The sequence below is a fragment of the Panthera tigris genome, chromosome C2 (genome assembly GCF_018350195.1).
Source record: "Panthera tigris isolate Pti1 chromosome C2, P.tigris_Pti1_mat1.1, whole genome shotgun sequence".
NCBI lineage: Eukaryota > Metazoa > Chordata > Mammalia > Carnivora > Felidae > Panthera > Panthera tigris.
The window spans coordinates 108,520,421-108,547,073 of NC_056668.1; the positions used below are offsets into that span (position 1 = coordinate 108,520,421).

At 37.2% G+C, this 26,653-nt stretch overlaps 1 protein-coding gene across 6 annotated transcripts in view; it reads right to left on the reverse strand.

Moving 5' to 3' along the window:
* Positions 1-26,653, reverse strand: part of MME (membrane metalloendopeptidase) — a 109,382-nt gene that overhangs the window by 22,281 nt on the left and 60,448 nt on the right. For all 6 annotated transcript variants that reach the window (XM_007086282.3, XM_015539321.2, XM_042999229.1 and 3 more), the window contains exons 10-17: positions 25,692-25,793; positions 24,035-24,171; positions 23,832-23,925; positions 22,557-22,685; positions 21,489-21,587; positions 18,447-18,527; positions 17,067-17,170; positions 473-531 (exon numbers count right to left, since the gene is read on the reverse strand). In XM_007086282.3, the coding sequence (XP_007086344.2) occupies positions 473-531; positions 17,067-17,170; positions 18,447-18,527; positions 21,489-21,587; positions 22,557-22,685; positions 23,832-23,925; positions 24,035-24,171; positions 25,692-25,793 (805 nt within the window). The remainder of the gene's footprint in view (positions 1-472; positions 532-17,066; positions 17,171-18,446; positions 18,528-21,488; positions 21,588-22,556; positions 22,686-23,831; positions 23,926-24,034; positions 24,172-25,691; positions 25,794-26,653) is intronic.

Consider the following 26,653-nt stretch of genomic DNA (forward strand, 5'->3'; position numbering starts at 1 on the left):
ACCTTTGGAATCTTCCAGAAAAATGGGTGATAGAGATCAGGACCATCCCCACCAGAGCTAACATACATAATTGCCTGGAGGATGGGATTTCTGCAAAGCTGGTTCATGGAACCTTAAACTTATGCTGATGCTTAGAAAGTCCTAAAGTCAATATAACTTGATGGAGACATGAGAGACATTTAAAAAGCATTCAGAAATAAAAGTACTTAGACATAAGATAAACCATTTAGCCACAGATGAGAACATTGCAAAAGAAAGAAAACCACTTAATGTAATTTGTACTAACTTAAAATTTGCTATTACAGTGAAAAGAGGTACATGGATGCATTTACTTTTAAGGAGTATATTCAATAAATCAATAACTCGGCCTCTGCTGTGCTTTTATGGGGAGTACTTTAAATTGGTCATGCAATTCACTACAAGTTGGTAACAACAGAGAAATATTAAAGAATTGTTTAGGAATAGACCTTACCTATCTGATTTCTGCCTGAAGAATAAAATGCATTGACTACGGCTGCTCCACTTATCCACCTATGGAAAACATAAGAACTCATTACAAATTATACTATTATCATCTGATTCAATCTACTCAATGCAATAAAAGCATTATTACTATTCCAAGAGGAATCTTAACTTTCTGTTTGAAATATGACCAACAAGTTAAAATTAGTTCACTAGGTAAGACAGCTCATTTGAAAATATTTCTACTTTTTGAAAAATCAGAATATATCCCCGTCTGCAAATCTGTTATTTCACCTGTGTGAATTCATATGTACCTATTCATATGTACCTTTTTGGAAATTGCAATGGATTAACATTATATTGAAATATGCTTACCTTTAGGTTCCTGATACTTGGTAACTATACCAACAATTCTGGAGCAATTGGCAGGATATTGAAGTTTAAGTTGTTAAAACTTCATATTCAAATATATTTACATCTTCTAAATGTTCTAGTTTATTTTGAAACTAAGATATCCCCTTCTCAGGTAGTTAGTTTCAGGTAGTCTGCCTCTGATTACTGCCATTTAAAATTACCTTTTTTAAATGAAGCAATCCAGCTAATTGAGCAAAGGCATATTTTGGTATAATGACTGCAAAGTGAAATCCAGGTGGATCTTAAGTAGATTTGTCTGTCTGTCTATGTATACCATGACTTAGTCTCCATGCAGCATTCAGAGATTTCATAAAATACAGTTCCTGACTTCAGTTTAGTTGAAGAGATGAAAAAGCAGCATAAATTACCATAAGACTAAATGAGAAAATGGAAAAAAAAAAATAGCTCGCAGAATATAATTTGAGGGCAGTATTAAGCTAAAGAACAGGTGACAATGTTCCCATGTCTTTCTGCTCAGATGTTATGAAAATTGCATACCAGTAATCATTGTTGGGGGTGTCTGGGTGGCTCACTCAGTTAAGGGTCCAACTCTTGGTTTTGGCTCAGGTCATGATCTTACAGTTTGTGAGATAGAGCTCCACGCTGGGCTCTGCACTGACAGCACTGAGCCTGCTTGGGGTTCTCTCTCTCTCTCTCTCTCTCTCTCTCTCTTTCTGTGTGTGTGTGTGTGTGTGTGTGTGTGCGCGCGCGCGTGTCTCCTTGCCCCTCCCCTGCTTGTGTACGTGCTCTCTCTCTCTCAAAATAAATAAATAAATAAATAAACATTAAAAAAAAAAAACCCCAATAATCATTGTTAGAATACTACTCAGGCTTAAAAAGGAATGAAATCATGTCATTTGTGGCAATATGGATGAACTTAGAGGGTATTATGCTAAGTGAAAGATGTTAGGCAGAGAAAGACAAATACCACATGATTTCACTTATATGTGGAATCTAAAAAAACAAAACAAATGAACAAACAAAAATCGAAAACAGACCCCATAAATACAGAGAATGAACTGCTGATTTCCAGGGGGGAGGGGTGTGGGGGGATGGGCAAAATGGGTGAAGGAGAGTGGGAGGTACAGGCTCCTAGTTATGGAATAAATGTCCCAGGAGGAAAGGTACAGCACAGGGAATATAATCAATGGTATTATAATAGCATTGTATGGTGACAGATAGTAGCTACACTTGTAGTGAGCATAGCATAATACAGAGTTGTTGAATCACTATATTGTACCCTTGAAACTCATGTAACATTGTATGTCAACTATACTTCAGTAAAATAAAAAATAAAATTATTGTTCAGCACTTTTTTGCAACAGGAGTAATATTCCAATCTTAATAAGACTTTTATATATATACATTGTATTTATATATATTATATATACTAGTATATATATGTGTGTATACACACACACACACACACACACACACACACAGTCATTGAATAATAGATAATGCTTAATTTCAGATAACCCCTTAAATGTCAACACACATGCATACACTTAAGACAATCATATATTATTAGCTAACGGTTTCACTGTAGTTATGCCACTTTCAGGGCAATAATTAGCGTGCCAATTATTATCCTACTCATGGAAGGAGTTTACAGTAATTAGTACAATGAGGTTAAATCAGAACTGTTTCCAGACCCTGCTTTGCAAGGTAAGCAGTACAAAGTCAGCTGTCCAAATCAACATTTTAGCTACAATTTCAGTAACTATTGTGGGATGTCAGATGTGAGTTCCTATTTTGATCTCTTAAAAAGAACTGAGCGAAAGCCATATATAACAACTGTCTGATAAATTCTAATTAAGTATGAGTTTTATCTCCAATAACACGACTCAGACATTCATAGAAAACATCGGGAAATTTAAAAAAAATCCAGATAACACTTCTCTGAGTTTTTCTTTAGAAAGAAAATAAATTTGAAGATGGAGTGTGTGTGTGGGAGGGGATGGTTGAACAATATTTTTGTAGTTTGATGCCATTTTAAATAGATAAAAACATTTTCAAACAGGATGGTGTGACTGATAGATCAGCTTTTCCTAATTTCATCATAGGTGAGTCATCAGTATTTAAATTTCTTGCAGGTTGAGGATTACAAGCAAATAATTACATTTATTTTAATTAAACTCCACTTGATTCCCACATGATTCTCACATGACTCACAGCAAAAACATTAAATCCAGGGGTGTTAAGACTAAAATCAAGAGATCAGGAACCATACAGAGCAAGTCGATTTTGTTTGTGTGACCAAAAAGGCATTACAAAAGACAATTCTTATGTAAGTAAAAACCATGATCAGGAAAAATGATTTATCAGGATTATGTTTACATATATTCACATAGTTATTCACATAGTTATTACGACTTAGGTTCAAGTGTGGCTCTGAGTTGTGTGGCAGGAGGGGCAAAATGGACAGCATGCTCTCGCTACTCCTGAGGAGAAACACCATTCCTTATAGTGACTCTTCAGAAAGGTATTTTTCATGTGGTCTCAACATTTTGATAGCACCTATGGCAGTAGACTTTATGCCCAAATAGCTTAAAATTATTCATTTTAATTGTTATAAAATTGATGTAACATGTTTCCAGGTCTCAGTTGTTTTAAGGTTCAGTTTCTCAATTATGAACCGATTTAGTGACGGTATACTCCTCATGGACTTTTATGGGTAATCACAAATCATATGCCAATTTTTTGGTTCTGGACTCAGGCACATGCTACAAATGACAGACCAAAGGTACCAATCCAAAATGTTTTCTTAAAATAAGTAAAGCACAGAGGAAAGGAGCTGGATGTATGCAAATGTTTCAGAGAGCAACAGGTCTCAGAAGGAGGACATAGATGAATGAAGTTTATAGACCCTTCTCATGTTTACTGCTTTGGTAAAAATAAATGTCATACCTTTGTTTTAGTGCTTTCCTGCTGTTCTGTTACATGACTTTGAGGGGTTTATGATTGCATTTTGATTCATGTCTGTAACTTTCCAGGAGGGAGTGCTTTACATATTAAAACGTCCATGGTGAATTATACTTTCAGGAAAATATGGAGCTATTTATGACCACAAAACTCCCAAATAAAATTGGAATTACACACTACAGAGCAGTAGTGTGTAGCGTTTGCCTTTTCTTCCCTGAGAACCTGCACAATGCATCCTTAGACTACCCCTGGGTGATTCAAGATTGAAAAGCACAGGGCATACTGTCCCTGGGAACAACAGGAACTTGAAATACTGAGATTGAATCGTTACACCTTAAATAAAATGATGATAACAGCTACAGGTTCAGCGTCTAACATGTGTGGTCAGTCATGAAATATCTCAGTACGCTGGATGTAAAAAGCTAAATTAGGGCAAAGAAAATATTTTTCAAGTTAAAGGTGACGCAATGGAAACCATAAGTTCATTTGATTTGGACGCAGCCTCAAAGTTTCAGGAAAAGCTTCCATTTATGGAACAGAGACACATTTGATGCTGAATAGCAGCACAGAAAAGAGAAAATGCACAACAGAAGAGAAAAACAAATGGTGGTGATTCTTGCCCTAAAATAATGGATAGTGCAGGTTGACGGTACCTTTAACGTCCAGACTGGAGACCAGATACTAGCAGCTGCCTGGAGCAGGTATCAGACCTGAGTGATGAAATCACACCCATTCTTTGATTTTTCTTCCTGCCTCCAATGGTCTGAGTGGGTAGGAGTTTGGGTGTGTGTGGTATTAGCCAAGAATGGGAAAGCAAGAAGGAGGAAAACTTTATTTTTAATTTTGGAGCCATGACTTTGTCAGGTGAACGGATTTTGGTTTGGGGGCATTTGACAGTAGAACAAAGACGGGCCACTCTAAGCCGCACAGACCTCAAAGCTGAACTAACAGTGTGGATGGGAAATATGACTGAAATACCCTTGAGATGGGGACCAGGTGTTTCTCTTCTATCTCTTATTACCCTGAAGAACCCAGGCAGTGATGAAATTAAAGCACAAAGACATCAGTTTTATAGCAGAGACGAAAGGCAGAAGTTGACAGCCTGATCCCGCAGCCTTTGGGATGTAATAAACCCACTGGATTGCAACAGCACCTGGAATTTAACTCCTCTTTCACCCTCTCATGTATAACTTTAAACCTTAAAACAACAAAACTGTTAATGCCCCTTTCCCTGAAAGTGTTCCATTTCCCAGCATCTAGTGGTCCCAAAGCAACTCCTTTAAGATCAGCAGTACGAAACAATGGTTTTCTCTATCTTCCTCAAGTCCTTGTGGAAAGGAGAATTCTCATTTTGTAATCCCAATAACCACTGTAACCTTTTACATTTATTAATATTCTTTCATCAAGACTTCAGAGTTTCCTATAGACCTATAGACCTTCATTCAGCCAAACCAATCATACAAGATAGATGACACGTCCAGTTTTCAGGTGTAGAAACTAAGGCACAGCATGCTTTTCTGACCTTCGAATGTACTTAAAAACTAAGCAATACAACAGGGACACGGATATGTAAACTACGGAGAAAGAGGACCCTCTCATCTTCCATCCAAATCCTCTACTTCTGAGCTGTCGATCTGTATTATATAGCACATTTCAGTACAAGGATGAATGCCATTTCCTTGCTAAACTCTTTAAAAATGAAAGTGCTCATTTTTATTTACTTATCTTCAATATACAAAACTCAGTTTTATTTACATACACTGGCAATGTCAATCCAAAATGAATTAAGAAAACAATGCCATCTACAATACTACTAAGAACAATAAAACATTTAGGCACAAATTTAACAAAAGAAGGGCAAGATGTGTACGTTGAAAACTCCAAAACACTACTGAAAGAAATTAAAGAGGACTTAAAAACCTAGAAGAGATATGCCACTTTCATGAATCAGAAAACTTAATTTTTTATTGAGGTATAATTAACATATAACATATTAGTTTCCGGTGTACAATATAATGCTTTGATATTTGTATACACTGCAAAATGATCATCACAATGAATCTAATTGCCATCTGTCACAATACAAAGTTATGAAAAACATGTTTTTGTTTTCTCTTTTGGCAGCTTTCAAGTATGCACTACATATTATTGACTGTAATCACCATGTTATATACATTACATCCCCACAATTATTTTATACCTAGAAGTCTGCATCTCTTGATCCCCTTTATATATATCACCCAGCCCCAAACCATCCTCTGCCCTGACAATCACCATTCTGTTCTATGTATCTATGAGTTTTGTTTTTTCATTTGTTTTCTAGATATCACATATAAGGGAAATCATACAGTATTTGTTTTTCTCTGCCTCGTTTCTCTTAGCATTTACCATCAAATTCCATCCATGTTGTCACAAATGGCAATATTTCACCCTTTTTATGGCTGAATAGTATTCCCGTGTGTGTGTGCATGTATGTGTATATGATGTATATGCATAAATATACACACACGTACACACACACACACATGCATACATACATACTGCATCTTCTATCTATTCACTCATCAATGAACACTTAGGTTGTTCCCACATCTTGGCTATTGTAAATAATGCTGCAATAAATATAAGGGTGCATATATCTTTCTAAATTAGTGTTATTATTTTCTTCAAATAAATACCAGGAAGTGGAATTGCTGGGTCATATGGTATACTTCTATTTGTATCTTTAGGAAACTCCATACTGTTTTCCATCATGGCTGCACCAATTTATATTCCCACCAATAGTGTACAACAGGTCCCCTGCTAAACTTGCCATTTTTTTCTTTTTGGTAATAAACATTCTAACATTGTGAGGTGATATCTCATTGTGATTGCTTTGCATTTCCCTGGTTAGTAACATTGAGCATCATATCATGTGCCTCTTAGTCATCTTTTGTGTCTTCTTTGGAAAAATGATTATTGAGATCCTCTGCTCATTTTTTAATTGGACTGTTTTTTCTTTTTTTTTTTTTTTTGCTGATGAGTTGTAGGATACACACACACATATCTATATCTATATATCTATATCTATATCTATATCTGTATCTATAAAGTCTCCAGCTTTTATCTTCTCTCTCAATATTGCTTTGGCTATTTGGGATGTCTTGTGTTTCAATACAAATTTTAGGATTGTTTGTTCTTTTTCTGTGAAAAATGCTACTGGAATTTTGATAGAGATAGCATTAAACCTATAGATTGATTTGGTAATATGGAATATATGGTTTTAATGCTCTTTCATTGGGAACATATTTGTCTGCTTTCTCATTTTGCTTGACTCTTTTCACTTGTTTCTATGTACTAGGCAAAACAACTACCTTTCGAAGTATTGAAGGAGTGCCCTTGTGTAGGAAACTTATCTCTCAACCTTGCCCTAGGTCTTTGCTGTCTCTCAACCTTTGTAGGTATCAAAGCAACCTGATTCATTCTTCATAGATCCCAGTTGTTGAGGGTGTGGCAAGACTTGTCAGTGTTCCAAAGGGAGGAATCTCATTTAGCACCCAGTTTGAGGTTGATTGGAAGCCCCTGAGACAGCAGTTTCTAAAGTACGCAAATACATAGTTTTGAGGGACTGCAATTGTAAACCCTGCTGGCCTCCAGACCACTTGATCTGCAGGTGTCCCTGGTGTATAGTTATAAAAATTGGGGCTTCTGAAGAGTGTATAAGCTCCTTTTTGGGAGGTACTGGGGAGGTGTAGTGACACGCAAAGATGGTATCCCCAGCCTACATTTCCTGAGAGCACCTCCATAGCCTCTAGATCTGTAGCACACCTGAAGTCTGCCCCTCAGACTGAAGCTCCTGGACAAATAAATAGGGCTTTCACACAGAAATACTGGAGGTATGTTTTAGTCTACAGTCTGTGTAGTACTCTGGGGGTGGTTGCCTGCCAAAAACTATCTCTCAGATTGTTACAGTCCTTGGGATCTGGTGGCCTCTTAACACAAGCCCCCTGGCCACCAGAGCCAGGTAATTAAGGAGCATCCCCTGTGTGTCCTGCATATGCTCGTTCACTTCAGCAAGGCAGCAGAATAGCACAGAGCTGAGGCACTCCTACCTATGTTATCAAGGTAGAGAGAGAGAGAGCGAGAGAGAGAGCAAAGTTGGTGTCCACCCATTCCTCTCTCCCCATGGAGTCCCAACAGGCCCATGCCCTTTCGGCAGATGAGTTAGGATTAGCAAATAAATCTCCTTCACATATAACCTAGGCCCTTTTCAAACTGCTGCTTTTGTGCTGGTCCCTGGAGTGACTGGAGGCTGCATGCAAGCCCTTTAAGATAATTATCTCAGTTCTCTCTGTCCTTTTGGGTCTCTTGGATTTGAGTCCCACTGGTTTTCACATGTCTCCATTGCAGGTCCCACAGGTTGGTGTGATGTGGGGAACAAACACCTCAGTCCTCAGAAAGAAGCTCTGGATTTGTGAAATCCCCCCTTCCCAGTTGTGGGTCACTGCACCAGGGATAGTGTTTTTGGCAAGGCCACCAAACTGCCTCTCCCACCCATCTCAATTTAGCCCTTTTACTGTTTGTCATGAAGAAGCTGTTCAGCTAGTTTTCAGGTCTTTATCAGAGGGAATAATTGTTCCATATGTAGCTATAGATTCAGTCCATGGAATGAGGTGAGTTCAGGATCTTCCCAGGCTGCCATTTGGGACTGCCCCTTAGAAAGTGCTCCTTTTAAAATTGTTTCATACTTAGGTCTCCCCCTTACCCTAATACACTTTAGGATGCTGGCCTCTACACTACAACGAAGTCATTTTAGAAGACCGATCGTGATCAGACTATAACAAAAACAGCTACTATTTAATAAGCACCTAAGTTATACGACAGGCACATATACAATATATAACACAACAACCCCATAAGGCAAAAGTAGGTGTTATTTTCCTCAGTTTATAAAGGAATCACTGATACTCATATTATGGAGGTTGTCTAAGTTTACACAGTAAGTGGCAGAACAAGAACCTTAACTCAGGGCTGCCCATTCTGTCTAAGTCCCACTTTCCACTGTCCCACCGTCCCTCCCTGACTGCAAATTCTTTCCACTGTTCCATAAAGTGCAATGTTTTTACCCAAAGATAAAAGCACAGCAGGATAAAAGAGCCTCTTTAAACTATTCATTGATGTTGCAGAAGAGTTGTTAACATAACTGAAGTACTCTGATTACCTGAGAGGTGAGAACCAAGACACCCATTGTGACCTGAAATTGGGAGAATCCACTTCTTCAACAAAATGCAACAGAAATCACTGATGTGATTTTCTTCCTAGGAGTCATCAGTTGGTGGCATGTCGTTCTAAGTTTGGCAACAAGGCACATTCTTTTTAGTCTTTGATAAGTTTCTATGTGTATACGCACAAATGTGTGCCCCTTCATTTGTGTGATGTGCCAAATTCAGAGAAATTCCCAAATTGGAAAATATATGGGTGGGTGAATCAGTTCTGTCAGAATTTTCTTTTGATGACTTTTTTCCTGATTTAGAATAATCTTGGGATCTCTCAAGAACTGAAACTTCTTCTATCCTATATAACCCTTAGCAATAACATACTTACATTATGTCTATTGTCAATCTCATTAGACAGTAACTCCATGGAATCAATGATAGTTCTTTTTTTTAATTATAGTAAGAACATCTGCCAGAAGCTATATCCTCTTAATACACTGTAACGCACTGAAAACTGTGTGTACAAAGTTGCACAGAAGATCTCTAGAGGTTATTGATCTTGCTTAATTTAAACTTTACGTCTTTTGACTAATAACTCCCCATCTACTCCTCTCCTCCAGCCCCTGGTAATCACAATTCCATTCTTTGGTTTTATGAATTTGACTATTTTAGAAAAACTCGCATAAGTGGAATCATGCAGTATTTGTCTTTCTCTATCTGGCTTATTTCACTTAGCATAATGTTTTCATGTTCATCCATGTTGTATATTGCAGAATCTCCTACCCTTTAAAAGCTGAATGTATTCCATTGTATATATGTACCACATTTTCTTTATCCATTTATTGGTCAGTGGAAACAGGTTGTTTCCACATCTATCTGTTCTGAATGGTGCTGCAATGAACAAGGGAGTGCAAATATTCCCTGAAGATATCGATTTCAACTCTTTGGAATATATTTAGAAATGGGTTTCCTGGGTCATATGGTAGTTCTATTTCTAATTTTTTGAGGAACTGCCATACTGTTTTCCATAGCAGCTGCACCATTTTGCATTCCCACCAATGGTGTGCAAGCTCTCCAATTTATCCACATCCTTTACCAATACTTCTCTCTCTCTCTCTCTCTTTTTTTATAACAGTCATCCTGACAGCAGTGATGTGTTATCTCATTGTGGTTTTTGACTTGCATTTCCCTGACGATTACTAACGCTGAGCATCTTTTCACGTGTCTGTCAGCCATTTGTAGTCTTCTTTGGAGAAATGTCTATTCAAGCCCTTAACCCATTTTTAAATTGGCTTATTACTTTTTTTGTTACTGAGTTTTAGAGGTCTCTTATATATCTTGTAGATTATCACCTTATCAGAAATATGATTTAACCAACGTTTTCTCCCACTTCATACATTGCTTTTTTATTCTGTTGGTCATTTCCTTTGCTGTGCAGAAGCTTTTTAGTTTAATACTGTCTCACTTGTTTATTTTATGCTTTGTTCTTAATTGTATCTCTAAGACTTAGGGAACATGATAGGTGCTCAATATGTATTTGGGCCTTGGCATATGAATGAGTCCTCCAACCTCCAAGAGAGATGACTCCCCTCCTTGGACTCTGGGAAGGGGGAAGGCACTAGGCCTAGGTGAGGCACTCCTATGCAGGCTATAGAGAGCCATGGCCACCAAGAGCTATGCACCAACTGAAATATCATCCCCTCAAGATGGTACACTAGTAGGGGCACCTGGGTGGCTCAGTTGGTTAAGCCTCCGGCTTCGGTTCAGGTCATGTTCTTGCGGTTTGTGAGTTCGAGCCCCGTGTCAGGCTCTGTGCTGACAGCTTGGAGCCTGGAGCCTGTTTCAGATTCTGTGTCTCCCTCTGCCCCTCTCCTGCTCACACTCTCTCAATAATAAATAAACGTTAAAAAAATTAAAAAAAAAATAAAAAGATGGTACACTAGTGTAAAAGTTCTAGAATTCTTTTGCAAAATTCTCTTAGTTTAAAACTTCAACCTTTAAACCATTTAATTCCCTTCTCTACTTCCCATCCCCTCTAAAAAAGCCAAAAACCAAAACCAAACAAACACACAAAAAAAACCCAAAGCCTTCCTTGGGTGCTAATTAAAAAGCAGAAATGTTTTTATCCTTATCATGAAGAGCACTGAGTAATGTATAGAATTGTTGAATCACTAATCTAATGCTGTATGTTAATCATACCAGGAATTGCAATAAAAACTTAATTTTAAAAAAGCAGAAATGTTTTTACTGATCAAATATGTTTTGCTTATAGCCTCCAAAACACAGCGGAAAACCACAAAGCCTGGCAGTTTAATGGGAGCCTAAAAGATGGAAATCTCAAATTTTCAACTCTTACAACAAATGTAGAACACAAGAATTCCATGGCAGTATGTGGGAACCAGAATGATTTGTCCAAATTTAGTCTATCTGTTATTCCATGTTCCTGGCTCAGTAGTGCTTGATGAGCCAAATAATCTTTTTTGTAAATCCTCCCCATACATCTATGCTCATGGAGACTCATTTGCGTCTCAAGTCTCCAGCACTCCGCACACACACCCTGGACAGTTCCTACCAACACCACCTCTATACCGTCTCATTTACCCACATTATATTATATTATATTATATTATATTATATTATATTATATTATATATTAGTGGATATATTATATGATATATAATATAATAGCCCTGCATACTATTTTTCTTTTGATAACCAAGCTCACTGATATAGGACTTCATTAGAAAGAAGACTGGCTCTAGAAATATCAGTGAAGGGGAAAAATAGAAGGGTTATTTTAGAAAGAAGTGAGCTACTTCCCTACCTCTCTGGAGAGCATGTTCTTTTTCTCTTGAGTCACCTGATGTGTAGAAGCCAAGGAGGAAAACTTCTTGGCTCTTATCAAAACTTCACAGTTAGGCCCACAGAATTTGAATGCTGGAATCTTAAAGATGTTATACAGTCTAAATCAACCTGCTCATTTTATAAATAAGAAAACTACATGCCTTTTAAAGGGCCAGGTAGTAAGTGACAGAACTGGGACACTGAAAGAGAGTGACTCGTTGCAGTGTCAAATCCATGGTGTCACTTCACAGGGTACTAACGTCCCTGCTGTTTTTGGTGGTGTTGGCCTTTCAGGAAAAAACACACAGAGCCACAGCTGCTGGCTGCCAGGGATTGCCACCATCCAATGAGCCCAGATTAGAAAAAACAGCAGGCTTGAAGCAATGACAGGGAAGACAGATGAACCAACCATTTTGTTCTGTTTTGTTTCTAGTGAATCTTCTGTTCATGTCAATATTAATTTAAATGCTGACATGTTGCTTCTAGAGAATGTTCTACTAATAAGTAAAGGTTTAATGGTGGTTTTAAAAAAGTGCTGTTCTAGCACTTGTAACAGAACCAAGCAAACTCTGCCTTTTATCAGATTTAACTGTTACTTACTTGCTTCTTTCTTTAGATTGTGAGCTCCTGGGTCCAGGGCCACATTTTATTCATCTATATCCTTTACAGTGTTTATTTAGCACAATGATTTGCACGTTGCAGCTGCTCAATAAAATGTTTATTGAACTGGCTCTTGTCAATATACCTGTGTTTTTATTTTGAAACACAACAGCAGGAAAGATGAAGCAATGAAATGAATCTTTGTAGTTTTTGATAAGTAACGCCGTGGCTCAGTGGTCATGATTTACAAACAGGGCCACATCACAGTTATATCACAGGAAGTTGTGTCCTGAGAAACTAACAAAATAACATCAAATCTAAAACACAAGAAAAGGAATGTTTTCTGTTGTTATTCTTGTACATTTTTCTTTCTCTTTAGAGGTTTATGTTCTATTGACTCTAAGTGAATAATCATGTTACTGGAAATAAGATCATTACAGATATATATCTAAGTAATTTTGCCAAAGGATATTACATTCTAAGTTTATCACTCTTACTATCTGATAATATGACATATTTGAAATTCTTTACAAACTGGTACCAAAGACCCAGAGAACACAATGTTTGGGATAATTTTGGAAACACTAGGCACTCAGAAACCCCATGAACCAAGCTTTTCAAATTTAAATCCCTGTCCTTTGCAGTAGCTGCCTGCTCAAATGGGCAGAAGGCTCTTTTAGTGAAATGATTAAATCAGGTAGATCACATACAGACTTCCAGGACTTTCTCAATGTTTTGAATCTGTTAAACAGAGAGAGCAGCGGAGAGCTGTTATATAACTTCACTGACCATGATGGTGAAACGCTTGGATGTGACACTCTCTACCTTGGCAGTTGAGTTCACTTCATCAGCATGATCACAAACCACTATTGTATCATTTATTAACCCCAGAAACATTGAGGAAGGGTCTACATTCTGTTCATCAGTGTTCAGGCTCTGGTGACACAAACATCTGGTTTCTGCTTTCAACAAGGACTAGGGCAGGCACAAGGTGAAGAGAAAAATGCAGTGGGGTGCTATGAATAAGGAAGTAATGTTCTAGTTGAGTCCAACAATATATAGGCTTCTGTTAGATGAACAAGGACAGAAAGGGTGATCCACGGTAAGGGATAAGGAGGAAGAAAAAATGGAAGAATGACCTAGAGTTATTCCTATAGCTGGAGGTTTGGGCAATGCTGGGAGGGTGGGCAGGGTGAATCTAAAGGAATTCTGGAGAGCTAATGGGAGGAATGCAGAGCCTTGTACCATGAGATAGGCAACAGGGATATATTGAAAGGTTTTCATCAGGAAATAACACAACTCATTCTGTGTCTTTAAAAAATCTCTAGGGTATTAGTAAGGAGAATGAGCTGAAGGAAAGTAAGATGATTGGTGATAAAATTAGGAAAAAATTAGTAATAACTTTGGTGAACAATGAGACATGCCTGAATTTACTCAGTGACCATGGAGATAGTAAGATGGAGATCCCCTAGAAATACCTATATAATCTTTAATTAGCAGCTGGTAGATGTAAACTTTTGGTTTTGAATGGGGATCTGGAGTAGATATTACTATAGATGTCAGAGATGAGAGAAAGAGATCAGTCTAGAATGGTGAGTCCCTGATTTCTGTCTTGATAACAATAAGATGAAAGTTGCTGGAAAATATAGGGCAATATGAGGATATGGGGAGAAAGATGATCAAATTTTGTCCCAAATGGAAAATTCTGTGTTTGTAGGGTCTGTGGACCACCTATGTAGAGATGTTTCATGGGTAGCTAGACATGTGGGTTGAAAACAAATCTGGGCCAGGTACAAATATTCAGTGGTCATAATGATGGTAGAAGATGCCAAGAAGCATAGGAGTTTGCCCAGTGAGGGGAAAAACAAACAAACAAACAAACAAACAAACAAACACAGGTCCAGAAGCTTATTACTTGGTTAATTGACTGAATTAATTAAAATTGATTGTTGTCTTGAAAATATAATGCATCTACAATACCCTACAATATAAACCCTACATAATCCATAGTTTTTCCCATCCCTGTCCCATCAATTGTGGGCATGGGCACCCATTTCTCCTGCAAGACCTTAGGAGTGAGGACTTGAGCATCTGAAAATGTAGTTCTCTGAGAGGTAACTACAAACTATGTGAACAAAGCAGAAGCAGTAGATGTGTCTGCCTGAACACACACAGTGAGGATTTGAATTTGGTATACATAAAAAAGGAAGGAGAACATAGTGACTTTATTACTACTACACAATTACAAAATAGGTCTGAAACTTTCACTCCAAGAAACCTCAAAAAAATATAAGGAACTGTCATGACATTGTATCCCACAGTCCTAATGGTTTGATGTGATCACTGTCAAAGGTGCTTCCAATATTTTGGAAAACAAAAAATAAATTTTAAACCTAAACTGCCAAATTAAAAGCATCACCCTGTAAAAAGAAAATGACACAAAACTAAATACGAAGAGTATCATTAACCAAAAGGAACTAACACTAACTCAGAGGTTCTCACTTGAAGTTGGGGAGTAGTACTTAAAAAGAATCCAATACCTGGGTCCCCACCCACAGGCAAGTACATCACAGGCAAGGGTAGTGAGATTGGGGCCTCAGTACTATTTCTAGGGCTCCCCAGGAGACTCTCCTGTACAGCCAGAATTTAGAACCCTCGGACTCAGTACACAGGCAGAAGAAGAGAAAGGAAAAGAAACTAGTCTGACATGGCAGAGAAGACCTTAGAAGCCATATTGCACTTATGATGACTATCAGAAGCTCATGGGAAGGACCCAAAATGTTCTGTTGACCTATGCGTGCTACTGAGCAAACATTCATTAAAACAGTGTACACAGCTTTCATTGTGATTATTGTAAGGGAAAAGGACTCAAGAGAAAAGCAACATATATGATGAAAGGGAATGAAAAATGCAAACTATATTACGAAATAATTGTACTTTGGACTACATTAAGTTCAAAAGAAAACATGAAGCCATAACTCAACAACTATTTTTAAAATTATGAAAAAGTCTTCTGGTGTCATATGGATGCAGGTTATATTAGCTATTTTCAGAAACACTATTTGACAATATTTGTAGATATTTGTAGATATTTCACACAGTACTAACAATTATTAAATGTAAGTATATGCATCTTAAAGAAAAAAATTCAGACTTACAAGAAACTTCTCAGTTTATAAGTTTACCCACTGAATATTCTTTTTGATGACTTTTTTGTGGGTTTCTTGAAATAGGGTTTCACAACCAATTACAACACAAACCATATGCACCCACTCTTCTTCCTTCTTTGCCAGCTAGGACACTAAACGTTCTCTGACATTTGCAGCCCTGTTTTTAGCACCAGACAATACATTTACTGCAGTATAAACCCAGAGGTCAGCAAAGGAAATCAATCTCTCTTTCATGGCACCTGACAGGTTCAAAATGGTGTACAGAGATTGAACGTATTGGCATTTTCACTTAGGAATTTTGTCCAACCTGTACTTAGTTAACTGAGAACAGAACAGCCTGTCATCAAACAGTCTCACATCACTTTGTACACTTCCTGGCACATTTCCCTCCTAGTGGTAGAGTTTATTATATATGTCTTTCTTACCTTCTGCTGTTGTAATGTAATATAATATAATATAATATAATATAATATAATATAATATAATATAATCGAAGTTCACTTGTGATTCTCCCAGTTCCCAATGACACCTGGACTTAGTCAGTGTTCTACAATATTAGTTTAGTAAATGAATAAATGAAAGAATAAATGAATACATGAATAATAAACCAAGCACCTCACTGTCATGTTATTTTGTCGGCTACCACATGGATGAAGTTAGTACATTTCTTTTTTATTCGCTCACTCACTCTTTAACTCAGTTTTAACTGAAAACCTTCCATGTGTTCAGCATGCTGCTGAGCAGTCAAAACGAATAGCCCCTGTTCTCTAGAAGTTAAGAGCCCAGCAAGAAAAAGTCAACATAAGCAGCTCTAGGGCTCTATGTGCACAAACACACAAGTTGATGCATGTTAATATGTTAGACATACTGAGTTAGACACACCCATTTAGTTGAAAAATAAACACTAAGCTGATGTTAACATAAGCACCAATGCCACTGATAAGCAGGGATTAAGAGCATTTGAAGGCAACTCCCGTTATCTCTTATTCGGCTGCCACAAGTTTCAGGGGCGTGTCACACAGAGCAGTCTAGAAGGGGATGGAGTTGTGGGATGACTGACCCATAGAAAACAGGTGGGGCTGTGGGCAGGAGATAATTCCGAGTTCCACAAGTGTGGCCTCAGAGAAAACTGGCAGGAGCTCTGGGTTACCTAGGTCAAGGTGTTCTTGAGAAACTTGTCCACAAAGTAGAGGAAAGAGGTAATAATATGAGAGGAAACCAAAGAAATGAGGTAGCCTGAGGCCACCATAATAAAACAAATTTTAATTTTGCTTAAATCTTTGACCCACCTTTAGTATGATATTCTTGGATGCTCGTAGAGGTATTCACTCCATTGAAGGAGAATATGGTACTTTTTTAACATTAACATTGAGTCAGGTTCTTTTTCTTAACCCAACAATGAGAGGGGAAAAGCCCCTTTTCTGAATGAACATATAGGAAACTGGAATATACATACTCATCCTTGTCCACCTTTTCTCGGAGCTTCTTTAGTTGTTTATTCTGGCCAAACTTCAAGTTTTGAATTATGTTCTCAAAGTATTCATCTTCCTTGTAGTTCAACTATATTACATAAAAGGTTTTGGGAAAAATAGTCAAAATTTCTGCTAAAAAACCATAGGGGACATTTTCTTAAATTGTATTAGTTAATAAAGTTAACGGAGAGCATTAAAACTTACCAAAGAAGGATTTAATTCCATTTAGCCTAGTTCTATATAATAGGTCACTGTCGCTCTAACTAAATCGCTACTTTATTCTTCTGTAACTAATCGAATGAACCGAGTGTCAGACAAGCTTTCCTATATTGATAGTAACCCTTACATGACAGATAAGAGCACATTCCATTTTAGCACCTACAATGTACCAGGCACTGTTCTCAGCACTTTATATATTACATGTTTTTAATCCTTATAATAATCTTATGAAGATGGGTTGTTATTGCCATTTTAAAGCTGAGGAAACCAAGGCAATTAAGTCACTTGCCCAAGTTAGTGAATGGTGGAGCTGGGATTTGAACCCAAGAAATTCCCTGTGGGTCTATGTTCTTAGCCATCAGACTCCTGCCACAAAGGCCCCCAGGACTCAGATGCTGCAGCCAGCTCATTTACAAGAAATAGTCAAGCTTTTCTACAAATGTAAAGAGAGAAGAGGACACTGTGGCTTGCAAACTCCCATGTTAGACTGGTAATCAATGGATTAGGAATCACTGACATCCCCACTTCTGGGCAAGGATCACCTTGTTGTCACCAGGGTCTCAAGGAGTTGCGGGGACCACAAGATTAGCAACAGGATCCTCAGCTGGGTCTTAAATCAATAGTGTAGTGACTTGGATCAATTCTGTTCTCTTTTCATTGTTACATTACCAGAGGGGAATAAAACCGATTCTGGTTTTCAAATGGTAGGTTTTTGTTTTGTTTTATTTTTTTTTGAATACAGAGGCACAACCTGGTTTTTATCCAGTGGAGGAATAATAGGAAAGTGAAGGGGAACTGAAGACGTGACTTTCCAGGCCTGGACCAGAGGAGATAAGGAGCCTGAGTGCGGCCTGTTGTTCATCACTTTGATGTCTACCCCTTGATGCTCTTTAAAGGACACCAGATTTTTCCAGTACTGTTCAATGGAATATATGGAGACCAAGATCACAAAAACCAAATATGAACCAGGCCAATGAAACAAAAGGCTAAAACTAAAACACAAGTTCTGGCTTCGGTGGAAAAGGCTTTTATATAACAAGACCTTTGGCCTTAGGCTACTTCACATCATTTCGGGCACCCCACAGCTGCAAATGACATCATCACCAGCCCCAGGTATCATTAGCACAGTCTGCATAGAGACTTACCTCGAGGTATTCATTATTCAGTTTGTTGTCATTTGAAATAATGTCATCAGGATAGCCAATTCTTTCTTTAATTGCTAAGGCCTATGAAAATTAAAATATTGAATATAAGGATAATTCTATAGCTTTCAAATGCAAACATTATATATATATTTTTAAATGCAAACATTATAATTTGCCCATGACTGCCAATTGAATAACCTGCTCCATACTGTTTACAAAAATAGTATCTGACAACACTTAAATAGAGATCTTTGCAATGGCTTCTCCCTGGGGTTGAAAATAAACAAAAACTGGTTCTGAAATTTAGCTTCTAATACCCTATTCTTATAGGCTCCAGCTTTCCCAAGAAAACCAAAATGAAAACTGACAAGTCATTGTTCCTCATGTATTGTACTTCTATGAAATTTTTCTCTGAAAGGCTTTTTTCTTCCATTTCTTAGGAGGGGTAAGTAATAGTGCTTCCATTCTACCAGCTTATAATTGTCTTTCCATTTCACTGATTTGGCTGAGAAAACAGATATGGGCTTATAAGTTTAGTGCTAATGTTCTGAGTATGGAATCCTGGAGTTTATATGTTCTCTTTTGGTCTCCAAGGCCAGTGTACATATCTTCCCACAGTTAAATGAATGGCATTATTTAAATGAGTAGAAGACAGGACTTGCCTTGTTGTACTAGCTCATGTTTACCACTTGCTTACTACCCTTGCTAATTTTTATTTTTATTATTTTAAAATTGTTTACTTATTTTTTTATTATTTTATTACTAGTTTACTATTGCAATATCTTTCCATTTTTTATTTCTCTCATTTTTTCAAAGATATTTGACTTTTGATTCTATCATATTACATTGCTCTTAAATATTTTAATTATGCAGGGCGCCTGGGTGGCTCAGTCAGTTGAACGTCCGACTCTTGGTTTCGGCTCAGGTCATGATCTCACAGTTTGTGAGTTTGAGCCCCGCTTCGGGTTCTGTGCTGATGGTGTGGAGCCTGCTTGGGATCCTCTCTCTCCCTCTTTCTGCCCCTCCCCTGCTCACTTTCTCTCTCTTTCAACATAAATAAATAAAAACCTAAAAAAGTAATTTAATTACGCTACAAATCTGTTTCATAAGCACAGGAGTTCCGCAGTGGATCAGACAGGATATGTGTAAGTCTGTTTTAGGCCAAGCCCATTTTCTTGTAGGTTTCCACACCACTGCCCATTACCATCAGCCCCTTCTCAGAGGTTTTTTATTTTCTAGAAGACACTTCCCCAAAGAGTGTCCTAAGGGACACAAACTCTACAGAATTAGGTCTACATAAAAAGGATTTATTGTCAAATACTTTGGGTAAATACTGTGACAAAAACATTAAGCAGGCTTCTTTACTGCAGCTTAAAATTCGGTAATTGTAAGTGTCCAATTGTAAGCATAAGGAATTAATTTGTCTATTTTCTCATTCAATACATATTCAAGCATCTATGATGAGTCAGGTACTTTGTAAGGGGCTAAGAATACAATGCTAGGAAAAACTTTCTCCCCCCAGAGAGCTTACCATAAAGTTCAGTGACAGGCAATGTAATGAGTGTTAGGTATGGTCCTTAAAATCATCTCCTAGAAGCATGTAACCTAGTCTAGGGTGGGATCAGGAAAGTCTTCCTACAGGAAATGTTCCCTAAATTCTTTGACCGTGAGAGTCTTCTTCAGGGAACTACTTGTGGGTTCAGTGGCTTATGATACTGCCTTGGGAAATGATGATCTAGCATAATCCAGCTGCGCTACATCAAATAGACCCAGGTCAAGATAGCTAGAACATGAAAGGAGCAGAGCCGGCCTGAATTTCTGAGGAATTTCTGAGTCAGTGATGAAAAGACAGATATACTTTGGTGCCTAAATTCTAGACCTAACCTATCTCCAGCTTTGAGAAGACTGAAAAAGATAGTCCTTCCACATGATTTAATCCTGGAAAGAACTAGACTGTATCTTGGTTTTTTATTATAGTAGGTTCATAAACTCTTTCTGTATCAGTTTGAAGAATGGTCTGTTCTTCTTGCCATCCCAACTACAGAGGAATTATCAGGTTGCATGTGAATTTTGCTGCCAAAGTATATAGAATTTCCACTGGACATATTCCTTCTAGTTTTATATAGTTATCAAGACAAATGATCGTAGTAAGTTTAAACCTAAGATTTCCTTAGGCATCTGACACCTTTATTCTTTACAAAAATTTTTTTTAACATTTATTCATTTTTTTGAGAGAGACAGAGCATGAGTCGGGGAGGACAGAGGGAGACACAGAATCTGAAGCAGGTTCCAGGCTCTGAGCTGTCAGTGCAGAGCCTGACGCCAGGCTTAAACCCATGAACCATGAGATCGTGACCTGAGCCAAAGTCGGACACTTAACCGACTAAGCCACCCAGAAGCCCTGACACCTTTGTTCTTATGCAAGATATGAGAAGTCCCAGTAACAGGTGCACAATGGGGTAGATAAGAATAGCTATAACAAGGCTCCTTCAACATCCCTTTAACTGTAGATCACCATGTAATACTCAAATAATGCATCACCTTACACTTACAGAAGTGTACACTTTTCTCCCTAGGCCATATAAAAGTCTAAATAAGGCATGTTTTCTAAAACTTGAGCTGGAAATCTGCATTAAACATTAAGGGATATTTTTTAGGCTTTAGTAGAGTCCTTTTGCATAAGCTTTATGAAAAGAGGAGAAGTATGAACCATTGATAGTATCTTTCGGTTCTTTACTCGTTCATCTAAGATTTTTCCTTGTTTTCTGAAGACTCCTTAAAAAAAAAAAAAAAGGAAAATTGGAGATCTTTCAAAGGTTTGAACTGAACATGGACAGTAGGAGCTGGATGCAAAGAGATAATAAAAGGTGAAAAATCATAGAAACAAATCTTTATCCACGAAAACTGTTCCTGGAAACATGACATCTTGAAGGAGCTTGCTTAATTTTATGCAATCCTTGAACTTCTTTCTTCTGAACTTCAAGTTGATCTTTGCTTGTAAAGCAATTGTTAGCTAATAGTTAGCTTTGTGTTTCTTTTTACCTTTTCCTCAGCTTTCTTTTTCGTCTCAGCATCCATCCAAGTGAGGTCATCTAAAGTCTGGATAAAAACCTCTCGGATCTGTGTAATCAAATCCTCAACCTAAAATGAAAGGAACAGAAGACAAATTTAGGCCATGAATTAATTTTCTGTAACACAAATTTTAACAAACAGGGCTTTGAGCTGCCTTTATAGGACTCAATAATATGTTAATGCATGTAAATTTATAGACAAACCATGACCTAAACAAATGGATACATGTGGATAATTATGTTTTCAAAGGAATCTTGCTACTATTGACCCTAATGGTGAAATAGGTCTTATATATGCATTAATGAAAAAATTATCTTTAGAATGTAATGGCTTCAGGACGCCTGGGTGGCTCAATCTAACTTTGGCTCAGGTCATGATCTCACCATTAGTGAGTTCGAGCCCTGTGTAGAGCTCTGTGCTGACAGCTCGGATTCTGTGTCTCCCTCTCTTTCTGCCCTCCCCCACCCATGCTCTGTCTCTCTTTCTCTCAAAAATAAACATTAAAAAAAAAAGAACATAATGGTTTCCATTATCATAAAAAAACACATAAAATAGTAGCTGTCATCACTGTTAGTAGTTCAATTAAGCATAAAGTAGCATTTTAATAGTTTCTTTCACTTAGCCTTTAAGTTCCATGGTCTTCATTTCAATAACAATGAAAAATGGAGTACTTTTTTAGATATTTCAAATAAACCCTAAAACCTTACTTTCAAAGTTTTTCAGAAAACTAATTCTTGGTCAGTCTTGCCAATAGGAGAATTTACAATTAACTGTATCAACAGAACATGTGAGTGAGTGGGTACTCTGAATACATTGTTTCGGGAAGGGGGACGATTGGTTTTGGACTAGACAACTTTAAGATCAGAAACAGAAGCAGACCTTTTGGGAGAGGGAGGAGGAGAGTGGTTGAGAAATAACCACAAATTGTGATACAGAGATTCTCTGCCAATTAATAAACTTTAGCCCAATTATGAACTATTGTAATTGCCCATTGATGGAAACAATCAACTGATAAGAGTATTGTGCTGAAAACATTACCACATGTTTACTCTCTCCAGCGAACGCAGCTTCCACGTACAGCCTTCCCACAGCATTTTCCATATTCCCATTGACATAGTTTGCACAACGTCTCCACGTTGCTGTTTCTGATGTTGTGCCATAAAGGGCCTAAGGGCGAGAGAAAGGAAATGACATCTGACCACGAGAAGAGGGCCAGAGCAAGGTAGAACACATATTTCACAGGGACTCTGTTCTTTATGTCCTCTAAATTCTGCTTCTCCTCACAAGGCATGTTGTCCTTGCCCAAGACAAAAACGTAATCCAACTGGAGCATTTACTTACAAATAATCTGAAAACAAGGTATATTTTCGGCAGCACATCCCAGTGGAACTTTGGGCCGTTACAGGTGAATACCCTTGTAGACAGTTTTAGAAAACAACAACAAAATGGCCCCCCTTCCACAAAAACCAAAAAAATATATGTAACAGTTACAACTGCATAAACGTAAACACGAAGTAATGTTCAATTAATGTAACAAGGGAGGTATCTGGTATACAAGAAAACACATTTCAGTTTTTTAATAATTTAGCTGAATTTCCAGTACTTAGAAGAACTGTATGTGAATAAATTTAAGTACTAACGAGGGAATTAACTGAGGTAAGGGAAATCGAGCAAAAGACCATTTTTGCAGGCTTTAATTTCAAAACTTTGTCTACATTTTCTTTCAAAGGGTAAATGCTAGAAATGTCAAATAAACAGCTGTTTCCTTTCCATAACACCAATCAATACGTTTGCCAGAGTTTTTCCTCTTCAATCCCTCCTGCCCTCTCCCCTCACCACAGCACTAATAGGATGATTGTTTAAATAATGCAGGTACAGCCTAGTAAAAAGCCTTAAGGTTGTCTCCAGGTAGCTGTACTCTCAGTGGATTGTCCACATCAATGTAGTCCACCTGTCTGTATGTCTAGTGTGCTACGGGCACCTGAAAATGAAATTTATTCAGATAGATCCCCTTGCAGTTATGTTTAACACAACAAAAAACCAAGCCAGTATTCTCTCACGAACTGCTCAAATAACCAAATGCACCTCCTTCCAGGGCAATTCAATCATGCTGCCAGAGTAGACAATCATGGGATGGCAAAGCCCTTGAAAGCTGGCTTTCCTAGGCAACAGAGCCAAAATATGGGCAAAATAACCAACATTTGGCATTTTGACTCTTGGCAAAGTTCACCACATTCTAGCACATGGCAAGCCTTCATAACCATGTATCTCTTTATGCGTTAAGTCTTAAGAAAAGAGAGATTTTTTCTTCACCTTGCGGAAAGCATTTCTGGACTCCTTGTAGGTTCGGCTGAGGCTGCTTACAAGATCCATTATGAATCGCCAGGACATTAAATTTTGAAGATCTCTGTATAAAAAAACCCACCACCCAGCAACAGAAAAGATGAGGCTGCAAAGCTTCTAAAGAGTGATATTAAATGTAAATTTTGAGGACATAGGCACTCTGACATACCTACCTGGCAGAATATTTGGTAAGAGTGAGCTTAAGTTTGGTTAAATATTCTGGAGCATAAACAACCACCTCTTCTTCATTTGGAATATTAATATTCACAGTTGACATGATTTCATTTGTGAAATTTGACCAGCTGAATGGCTGGAAAAAAGCAAGCATAAAACATTCAGTTTTATTTATTTATGGAGTCAGACATGGTTAGGGTGTCATTTGCATCACTATAGAATTACCACAATGTCCAGTTTATTTGTGTGGGATTTTTCCTCCATTGTTTCAATCAGTTCCTGAATAGAAATTAGTTCTGTAGCATGATTATTTAAAGAGCAGCATTCAACCAACCATTTAAGAGCAAAAGCAAAGCCCTTAAGCATAGAGAATATACAGCTAGAAATTAAGCTCGATGTCATCTTCTTGGTCTAACTCACATTAAAAAAAAAATGAAAAAGAAATTTAGCTTTATAAAATAAAGCTTCCTACATTTATGCAAAAATTTAAATGGGTATAAAGTGTTTATCTTTTAAAGGTGGATATTAAACAATCCATTCAAACACAGTGATACATCTCAGTGGAGATCCTGCTATAAATGAAAGCATACTATTGTAGGAGAGGTACAGTAATGTCACAGATACAACACAAATGGTCCAATGAAGCCAAACAACACATCTGAAACTATCAATATTGGGTCTATAGGCATATGCAATTTTTACACTTTGGAGCTGCTAAGAGATGAAATCTTATCTGTTATTCTCTGAATGGTTATTCAACCACCAGTAGATATAAGAAAAAAACACAGATGTGGAAGTACATAAAAATAAAGATCACTAAGTATGTAGTACTATATACTTTTCTTAATTTCGTTTGGTAGTTCGGACCACTGTTTCAAAACATACTTATTAAAACCCTTAACACTTATTATTTTAAGCAGCTTCATGTGAGAAATTCCTAACAATAGGTCATGCCTTTACAAAGTATCCCCCCTCCCTTTTTTTCCTGTAATTAGTGCCAAAGAGAATTCTATCAGTGAATGTGATGGTTTGTAGATTTTCCCATGGATCTTGCTACTTTTCACAATCATGTGTATGAACTTATACACAAGGATACATGCATAGTCCCCAAAAGAGATTATTATGTACTGGCTAATGAATTACAACTGTTTATAAATGGAATCTATGAGACAGATTTTTCTTCTTATTTCTTGTGTTCTATTTCTCCACTATTGCTCAGGACATCTCGATACATGGCCTTGATGAGAATATGGCAAGTTCCATAAATAAATTATCATTTTTAAGAGTTAAAAAAGAAATCTAGTGGCTTTATTATTTGACTGGCCAAGTCCAATGGCTATACAGTTGTATTTCAGAAGGATTTTCCAGTTTAATGTTTTCCAAACTTTTTGTTACAATAGTCTAATATCATTGCATAGCTGCCTTGAAAGGAATTTTAATTTGAAATTCACTCTAACTAAATATAATACAATGATTTCACATGTTTTTTTTTCCCCCAGTCTTGTCATCAAGTCAAATGGTTGGTGTCCTCTAAATTCATTTTGACATTCAATTTATTTCAAAAAGTAAATAATCACTGAATTTTAACCAACTATATTTCAATGTTATAATTTTAGAAATGGCACAATAACAGAGCACATAAAACTTGGTACTTACCTTCCCATTGATCTCTAGTGAAAAGTTATTTTGGAGCTGGGCTAATGTCATTTTGTTATAAAGAAGCATTGGATCATTCCGATCTTCAGATTTAGTTGTAGCCTATGGATTTAATTTTTGATCATTGTTTTAGAACTAAGAATGATTTAGAAAAATATAACTCTATATGAAGGAAAAAGAAGTATGGAATAGGTACAACATAATTCAAGCTCTATTTTGTATACTTGTTTAATGGTTAAAATAAATTGATATCAAAAAGAGAAGTGAAATTTAGGAGATTTTAAGTATATTTAGTAATAATCATCACTATTTGGCTGCCATGTCGAATATAAAATTCTTCAAAATCTTTTTATACTTTGACAACTGCTGAACCACACAGACAGTGTCCACAGGCCTCTTTCTTTTTAAGGGTCATGGCCAGCTCAGTTGTTGCTGTGGTTGTTTTATATGATAACTTTCTCAAATACAGTCTTCTCCAATGCAGCTCTCAAATACTCTCTCCCACCTCCTCACTGCCACTATCCAGCGTCCCAGGTAAAATCCAGACAGGAAAAACAAAAACAAAAACAAACCAAAAACCATAATGACTTCTGCAAGAATTTAAAGCCAGTAAGAGAGAAAATTCCTAGTGCACACCACAGTCATATGAGGAGAGTGCCAGCACCTTCTATTTTTGTGACTCCTATCCCACCTAATTAGTTTAACACACTATACTCAACAGCATCCAGTTTTATTTACTTGTTTATTTATTTTTCACTCAACCAAAAAAGAAAATCGTAGTAGCAACTCCTCAACTAGTGGTTGAAATTAGCAAAGTCAATTTTAAGTGAGGAGAGACAAAAGGTAGAAGTTTAATATGGGAATTATTTCTCGGTGACAATGGCTCCAATTTCCCCTTTAGGTACTTATTTATTCACTACTTAAAAAATTATTTATTGAACATCTCCTGAATGCAATACATA